The following is a 9848-nucleotide window of genomic DNA, read 5'->3' on the forward strand; positions in this document are numbered from 1 at the left end:
TATCAATTTTCTGATTTTCTTGATTTAATTAATTAACTTAGTAATTAAGTTCAAATTACCAGCAGATTTTCTGTCGGTAATTTTAATTAATTTTTTAAAAAACTTATTTTTTATTTTTTAAATTTATTTTTTATTTTTTAAATTTATTTTTTATTTTTAAAATATTTACCGGTGGATTTATGACGGACGTCAACAAAAGTTGATTTTTTTAATTTCCGACGATAATCCGTCGGAAAGTCATTTTTCGAGTAGTGTTACAGTATGAAAAAGTCTTTCCAGAACTCGTATAAACTGATTGTTAATTGTATCTAAACTTGGTTTCAAAAACATTAATTTTATCTGGTACGTGTTTCTGCAGTTTCCTGCCTTTATTCACTTATTCACATGTGAATTCATTTTGAAGCTTCTCAAACAACACAAGACATGGCTGCAGTTTCCCGCCTTCATTCACATGTGAATTCAATTTGAAGCTTCTCAAACAGCACAAAACATGTTTGCAGTAAAAAACAGCAACTGTCAAGCGAATTTCCAGGAGCTATCTTCCAAATACTCATTTAATTAACAAAGCTGTTCACGTCAATTACCAATTATGCACGCAATAGCAAAAAAAAAAATCAATTATTTCTGTCATCATAAAAGAAAGAAAGTGAAGATGAGATGGGTTTCTTTACATTTATTCAAGTATGCTTCCTTGAATTCGTTAAACCACACCATCGTTGTGTGTTTCCTTCTACCATACGTTTGGCCGATATCGATATCGGCCATCAGAAATTAAACATGGTTACAGCTCGTAAGAACGAAAAATGGCTCAAGCCTTGATTCGCCTAAGCGCAAGATACGCCAATAATCTATAACCGAAGAACATGATGACCAAAATGCCGATGCATGAAACGGTCGATATTTGACCTGCAATATCTTCTTCAATGAATCTGCAGCTTGCATGTTTATCACCATAGTGAAAACATCCCAACAAATACCAGATTTCCCTTCCATGCCCATATTGAACATGGATCAGTAGCCTGTAACTGTAAAATGTAGATGAAATGTATTTCATCCAAACCATGAAAGCAGGCACCTTATGCACGTAATACCCTCCGGTTAGCACGAATGCAAGCATGGTCACAGTTACGACTGTTGACGCTTGTTTAGCATCCATTATGATCGCACCAATGGCAAAGCCGAGTCCTTGGGACACGAGAACGTATGCTAGCAAGATCAATAAGGTAAAAAGAAAGGCACCCACTTCAGGCTTTAGCCCACACATCCAGTAAGTAATCGAGAGAAATAACGTAGGCAGAATGAGTTCCATGGGTGCATCTCCGACTATTCTGGCCATAAAATACGAAGAGAGGGTGTACATGCCAGAGGCTCTTTCTTTCATGAAAACGGCCCGATCTTGAGGGAATGCAAACACTGCGTTGAACGAAGGATAGACACCCCAAAAGATGGAAATGAAGAACAAGAGGCCAAGACGATCTTGGATGTCCCTAAAATCTGAATGCCACCACATAAAACCGGCTAACAATGAGGCTGCGATTACTTGGAAAACTCGAAGCGGATTGAAGGTCTCGTGCTTTCGTTCCTTGAGGCTTCTTTGGATGAGAATGGTGAACTGAATAAACCAGGTGTTGATACTGTTTACGCATTTATTTGTGTACTCTTTAGGCTCGAGATTCGCAACGGGCATATGCTGATCTCTCAACGTTTTATCTAAACACGCGTCCTTTACTTCTGATGCCAGCAACTCGTTGTACGAAGATGTCAACGTTTGTTTTATGTTCGGCCTCTCTTTGTCAGTTATCCCGTCATGTTGCCACACACCTAACACAAATTGAATCAAGTCATTCATAGCACAGTAAGTGGTTTCGATAAATTATTCGTGTATCATCACAGATAGACGACTCGTGAAATTTTATATATGCGTTACACAAACAACATGATACTCGTTGGCACTCGATCAAAGTGCCTCCCGGCATTTCAAAACGAGTAGAATCCAAATTCAAAGTTTTCAATCATCACAACAAAATATGCTTTAAGACGCCTAGATGTCTAAATGTTGGGATAAAATACTTTATAGAACTTAAGTTTATAGGATCAAACTATAAAGTGTCATGTCTTAAAGTGTTACAATAGGTTGATAGATACTTTTGAGATAAACATATTGTAACACTTTTAGATATGATGTTATTTGGTTTCATCATCACATAAATTATTTTCTTAGGACACTTGCATATTTTATCCATCCTATAAAAACCAATTTTGACTATTCACAAAATGAAAGACTCGAACTTTAACTATTGCAAGTAGTATGTAATACGATAAAACTAGGTGGTGTAACATTGGGGTTCCGAAAGTTACTCGCACTAAACACTAAACCCCAAAAAGCATTTTGCAATGACCACTAGCTAGAACATCATGGGTTTCCTGGGACGTACATGCATCCTAACAAATTACATATCGGAACCTCTATGTTTTAGAATCAACAATATATATATATATATATATATATATATATATACTTGGGATTAGGGATGGCAACGGGGCGGGGTTTGCAATCCCCGGCCCCGGTTTGTGTACAGAGTCCCCGGCCCCGGCCCCGTCCCCGGTCAACCCCCGGTCAACACCCGGTCAGTTTAAAATTAATTAGTTTTTCTAAGGAATTAGGCGGCCTGTGGTGTCGCCTGTCGAGTGCGGTGACACTGGTGAGTGGTGACGGTGACAGGCGTGAGCCGACAGGAATGTGGAGGTCACGAGGGTCGACGGACGAGTGGACAACGGTGTAGAAGAGATCGAAGTCGACGAGAGCGGAGAGTGGAGACTGGAGTGTTGACGAGAGCGGAGAGTCGTCGACTGTCGTCTGTCGAGAGGAATTTTAGGGATGGAGGAGTCGATGTCGATGGAGTATGGACTGATGGTAGGGATGGAGGAGTCAATGGAGCATGGATTGGACTGATGGAAGACGATGGACTCTGGCATATCAATTACATAAGCCCAAATAATTAAAATATCAACATAAGTCCAAATAATTAAAATATAACATAAGCCCAAATAATAAAATATTTAATATTTATATATATACCGGGTACGGGGCGGGTTGGGGGATACTATACCCGGCCCCGGCCCCAACCCCGGTTTGCCTCAACCGGGGATCCCCGGCCCCGGCTCCGGTACCCGGTTTAGCGGGGAATCCCCGTCCCCATCCGGGTCGGGTGAACCGGGTTCCCCACCGGGTCGGGCCAAATCACCATCCTTACTAATGTGAGACCAAGGGTTTTTCGTGAGACTCGTAAGACCAATTCTTAACTCTTGAAATAGATCTATAATCTGATAATCTGAACATTCATAAACGTCACGAGACTTCTCAATAATCACAAAATTGCCACCGTGCAACTTTAGACCATCATCAACTTATAAAGTTGATCAATGAACATAAATTGGTCTTATGGGTCTATGAAAAACCTTTGGTCTCACGTGAACCCAACAATATATATATATATATATATATATGTGTGTGTGTGTGTGTGTGTCTCTTATACAGTAGTGTTATATCAAGTTATTAATACGAAATTATATGACTTAGCTTACAAGTTCTATCGAAAATTTTAGGCAAACGGACAGGACATGATAAATAAATCATCAATTAATATTTTTATAGGAGACTTTTGAAAATTGTCTTGCAAAAAAGACTACTAAGACGTTTTTCATAAGCGGTATATAAAAGTTATTAAGATTGTTTATTTATCATGTACTGTTAGGTTCTCCAGGTTTGGTAGAAAAACCTGTTATAACGTCCGACTTCCTCTAACTTATTGTTGTTAAATGTACTTGAATGTTTGTCTTCTAAAATTAAGACCTATTAAGTACTCTCACTACAATATAATCTAGTTTATAGAACGTAAAATATAACCAAGTGTTTTAATTAATAAACTGTTTTATAGTATCAAACAATAAAATATTATATCTAAAAGTGTTACAATACATTTATAAGAAACTTTTGGGCGCTTTTACAAGTTTTTGGGACATTTATAAAATACGGTGGTGTTTTAGGTGTTTTGAAAGACATTTAAATAATGTCATATAAAAAGATTTCAAGCATTTACTAAAAAAAACATGTTAAAATATCCAAAATCGTGTGTCCTATAATATTAATATAAAACTTGTTTCGTTTTATAAACTTATTTCCTATAGAACAGCCTATTAAGATACATAAACATCTTTGACATCCTATAAATCCAAATTTATCGTAGCATTTATTAAATAATCTATAAAAATAACAAGACGTCATTAAAAAAACTCATTTTGTTGGACCAATTAAGCAAAAACACAATGTGGGAATCATGGTAAACTAGAAAAAAAAAAAAAAAAAGGTTAAGTGGTATGATGCTGGTGCTGTAAAGTAGAAGTGCACTCAAATTGCAGCTAATGGGGTAAACGACAACCACCCACCCTAAACCACTTTATGATCTCAAAAAGGTGTCACTTTAATAGTATTATTGACCCTCATCACATGTGATTGGCACTAATAAATATCAATTTTAATAGCATTCAGCGCGCGCAGCAGCCAGACACACACTTATATTCATACATATACGTACATATATATATATATATATATATATAATATATAAGTTCGAAAAAGAATTTTTTTCCTGATGACTTGATTACGACCTTGAAGTCACGAAGGATCGAGTAGCGCTACACGTTTCTATAAGTCAAGCCTCACCAGTAACCTGACATTGAATCTATTATGTGATTCCGTATTAAGCAGGAACGGATCCAGAAGTTTTTTCAAACTGTGACACCATTTGACTATAAAAAAACAAATATAAGAAGATATATTTCGAATGGTGGCACAAGTTCACTAAAAATATTAACACTAACAGGATTCAAACTCGGATATGATGTGGAAGAAAAGTCTTGCAAAGCAGCTCTACTAAAGAAAACTTGTTCTTATTGTAGTTCCAAAATACATAAGGTGACACACAACAAACCAATACAGTTGTACCTTTCACAAATCTAAAATCTTTCACCCTTCTACGAAGGAATAATACGGTGACAGGCATCACATGTGGCACCATGTCGGGTCCGTTCTTGGTATTAAGGCATGAGGATACTAAATTGTATCTTAACTTGGAAATATTTGAATGCTCACGGACTCGATTTATCGGTCCTTGGTCCTTCGTGATGATATGACCATGAGGTTGGGTGAGCATCACCCATGTCGTCCCACAAAAAAAAGGGACAACATTAATTAATGTGGTCACCAAAAAGAAACTTTCCCTAAAGTGGGAATTAAACATTTGATTTTGAATGGCAGAGACCAAAGAAAATGTATTCTTTAGCGACAGCCGGAGGTGGACAATTTTGACTTTTGTCTATAGATACCATCAATGTTATCATTAAGCTAATAAGGATTTGTAAACATATATAATAAGAAAAACTCTACTAAAATGCGAATACCAATTAAGTTCGTACAACATACTCATAGTTTATGTATTATGTGGCCAATACTCGATATTCGATTTCTAAAGTCACTTTTAATGTCGAGAATCCTAATATGATAACGTCATAATGTTCAGATCACTGGTTTTCATCAAACTCGTACTAAATAAATATTGAATCAATGGTTATAAGGTTAAGACTCGCTAATAATAATTAATAATATGGATGTTTTAGGGATATAAACGTGACCTGTGAACTTATCCGACCGCAATATTTGATACCTAAGATAAGGATTCGTACCGTTTCACGTAAGCAGTCAATTGAAAATGACCACAAAGGTTGAAGAGTTAAAGAATATATCCTGAACCGTTGTATGAGATGATTCAATCAATATGATTGAAAAGATGGTTACAACTATCTTTCATTAACACAAAAACCTCCACTTATTTTTAATCGAAAATTTGGAAAACTAACCAAAATTGGAGTCAAACAAACAACACCAAAAAACCGACCATATTATTTTCTCTATAATTTGACTGATAATCTTGAGAACTTGTGCATCATGTATTAAGTCATATGAAATGTTTTTCATCTAAGACTAGGATTTAGAATATTAACTAACATATATTTGTTTAATGTGTTTGTTTCACATGTTCTCGATTCATAATGTGTACATCTTTTACGTGTTTGTGAAATAAAAAATACACATAAAAGGTTTTACATTGTGAATCGAATATATATGAAACAAATATGTGTTAATCAATACATTAAATATGTATTTGGACCGAAAAAAATCATGTGAAACAAAACCTTAATGTAGAAGTTCTTACGGATCTCACAAATTTTGAAGTTCTCAAATGATTAAGCATGTACATATATACATACATATACATATATGCATACATATACATACGTACATATATATATATATATAAGCGAAGGATCATGTGAGAAATGTAACAAGGGATTTGGACCGTTGATCACTATAAATTTCAAACCCACCTATGAATCGTGCTTGATATAGAGATTGATTCGGTGCATCTCATCTCGGTGTATCTCATCCTAATATGCATCTAAGGGTAATGATCTCTTCTCTTACGTTTCTAACTTTAACTCTTCTTCTAATCGGAATCCCACCCTCTCTCTCTCTATATATAATGTTATAAGTAAGAATACGTAAATATTATATAACAGTTATTAATAAAAAGCAAATTAAAATTTACCGAAAGTCAGGAAAACAACTTTACTCCCCAATATATGTTGTTGGAGGTTTAAACGAGAATACATTTTACTAAAATACGAAAACTCTCTTTTACTATAAAAAATCACATGCGATAAACATAATGATGAATCAGATGTGGACAACCTTTGGTGTGTCTTTAGTATATATAGTAAAAAGTTATGACTTAAGGTATTGTTTCACATATCTTTGTGTTCACATTGTGAAAAAAAATACATGTGAAACTTTTTTTGATTCGCCAAGTAAAACAAAAAATACATGTTAAAAAATTTCACACTGCAAATCTATCACATAAAGAAACAAAATATATGTGGAACGATACCTTACATCTTAACATTAATGAAAAAGATCACGTAAAAGATTATATTTAGATCGGTTCTCACAGATTTGTAATATTTTTTTGGTTCTCATTTGATTTGCTTCCTTGTATATGTGTATACACACATATATATATATATATATATATATATAGTTTCAAATTAGATATATATAAATAAATTTAGAGATTGAGAGAGTATTTGAAGGACAAACCTTACAACCTAACATTCACCATCCATCTCTCTTAATGTATATTTGTTTTATAAATAACTTGTTTGTTTCATAATATAAAGTAAAAATCATAATACATGAATTTTATTACTTTTTATAGATATCTCGATTATTTATTAATTATATAATTTAAGTAATTTACAATATTTGCATGATTAAATCATCTATATATAACATTATTATATTATATTATATTATATTATATTATATTATATTATATTATATTATATTATATTATATTATATTATATTATATACATGCATATTACTTTGTGGGTGACATATCCTAATGCTAGTTCCCCTTAAAGGGAAAGATGCCATTTCCCAAAGCATGATAATGGCAAGTGATCCGGCTTTCACTACTTCTTATCATATGATATATATACTTTAATAAAGTTATTTAATTTTAAAAAAATAATATAACTATTTTTAATAAGAAAAGAAATTGAATTATATATATATACCAATAATTATTATAAAACATCGATATGCATCTATGATGACCACGTTAAGAAACAAACAGATCTATATAAATAGCTAGACTTGAGCTCAACCAATGGGTATAGACCCGAAAACAAAACCGAACTACGTCACATCCGCACGTATCCCATTTTCACCCATAACAAACATCTTCCACAACTCATCACTCGATTTTAATGCCTTCAAAAGCCGTAAATTCATATCTTATGAATATCGTTACAACCTCCACAATTAGCGTGTGTGTATATATATATATATATATATATATAGATAGAGAGAGAGAGAGAAAATCGTGTAAGAATAAGAGTTAAGCTGAGAAATGTAAAAAGTGATTTGGACCTTCAGGAATGGACTCAGAAATATTTTCAAACGATGGCACCATTTGGTTATAAAAAATAAATATAGGAAAAAAAAATTCAAAATGATAGCGCCATTTAAATATAAGAGACAAATTTAGTGAAATTTTTTCAAACTGTGACATCATTTGACTAAGAAAATGACATTAAAAAACTTGTTCTCATGGGTAAAATAAAATTTTTGCAAACCAACTCTTCCAAAGAAAACTTGTTCTCATTATAGTTTCAAAATACATGCGGAGACACACAACAAATTAATATGGTTGTACCTTTCACAAACCTAACTTTTTTTATCTTTTGATGAAGAAATAATATGATGACACGTGTCAATGTTGGCACCACTGTAGGTCCGTCCATGGGACCCTTAATCAATTTTAATCTCAAACTCACCCATGGATCACGCTTGATACGGGAATTGATCTGGTGCATCTTGATGCATCTCATCCTAACGTGCATCTAAGAATGGAAATCCTTTCACTTTTCACCTTAACTCTCTTTTTTCATAGTAACCCGACCCTATATATATATACACATATATAAGTATATGTATATATAATTATATATGTATATGTATATGTATATATGTGTATGTACATGTATATATACGTATATGTGTATGTGTGTGTGTATATATATATATATAGAGAGAGAGAGAGAGAGAGAGGAGTGATTAGACGAGAAGTTAAACGTTTTACAAGAACACGAGAAGTTTCAATATCATACATGATTAATCGTCTATGTGTTGTCAATGTTACATAAGTTTAATCGTATATGATTAAGCTCGTGTATCATGCGTATAATCATATTCGATATTGAAACTTCTTGTCTTCTCGAAAAATATTTAACTTCTTGTTTGAACATGTCTGATATATATGCACACATGTATATGTATATATGTAGGACGATAATAAAAAATATGTTAGAAACCCGTGAGAACCGATATAAAAATATTTTTTTACATGATTTTTTTTCATCAAAACCTATGATTTAAGATATTGTTTCACATATGCGTGTGTTCACCTTATGAAAAAATTACATGTGAATTTCTTAGAAATACTATCATAGTTTATGAACATATTGTAGACACGCTCTAAATCTACAAGATCTGATATACATTGTGTACATACCGTAAACATCACCTAAATCAATAAAACTAGATCTAAACATAACACTTGTGGATATTATAATAAAAGATTTCTTAAGGTTTTTCAAATTGTGTGTACGTTTAATTATACGTGTATGTATGTTACAGAGAGGAAAAAGACATGTATTGGATTTCTAAAAAAATACAATAATTTTTATTTAATAAATAACGATAATTTTAATAAGATTGATTATATTAATTATTAATAACTTAGAATAAATCTTATAGATGAAACAAAATTCAGAGTTTATAAATGATTAAGTTGTTGTATATATTATCAAATTTAATTTTTATTCCACATGCTTTTTTGTTTATTATATTATCAGATCTGGTATAATTCTCTTACGAGATTGATACGCACTTTCCATATAAAGAACCAATATTTAACTTAACACCTAATTTATTAAAATTAAAATGTCAAAAAACAAGAAAAATATTATATTTAAATAAATACCCATGAAATACTTTTAGCAGATTAATATCTGTATATATTATAATTAATTACCCTCCACCACCGCCCCTCTTCATCAATAATATCTATATGCATATATCCTTTTCTTTTCATAAAGATTATATACTTAAAAAAATAATACAATGTTATTATATAAGATTAGTTATGAATACATAATTTTATTTTA

General features: G+C 32.5%; 1 protein-coding gene across 1 annotated transcript in view; it reads right to left on the bottom strand.

The window, feature by feature from the left end:
- Positions 1-609: 609 nt before the first annotated feature.
- Positions 610-9848, bottom strand: part of LOC112502405 (ABC transporter G family member 25) — a 12123-nt gene continuing 2884 nt past the window's right edge. The window contains exon 3 of the mRNA XM_025106293.1: positions 610-1821. Coding sequence (XP_024962061.1) covers positions 809-1821 — 1013 coding nt within the window. The 3' untranslated portion in view covers positions 610-808. The remainder of the gene's footprint in view (positions 1822-9848) is intronic.

The sequence above is a fragment of the Cynara cardunculus genome, unplaced genomic scaffold (genome assembly GCF_001531365.2).
Source record: "Cynara cardunculus var. scolymus isolate 2C unplaced genomic scaffold, CcrdV1 Un_Scaffold_1341, whole genome shotgun sequence".
Lineage (NCBI taxonomy): Eukaryota > Viridiplantae > Streptophyta > Magnoliopsida > Asterales > Asteraceae > Cynara > Cynara cardunculus.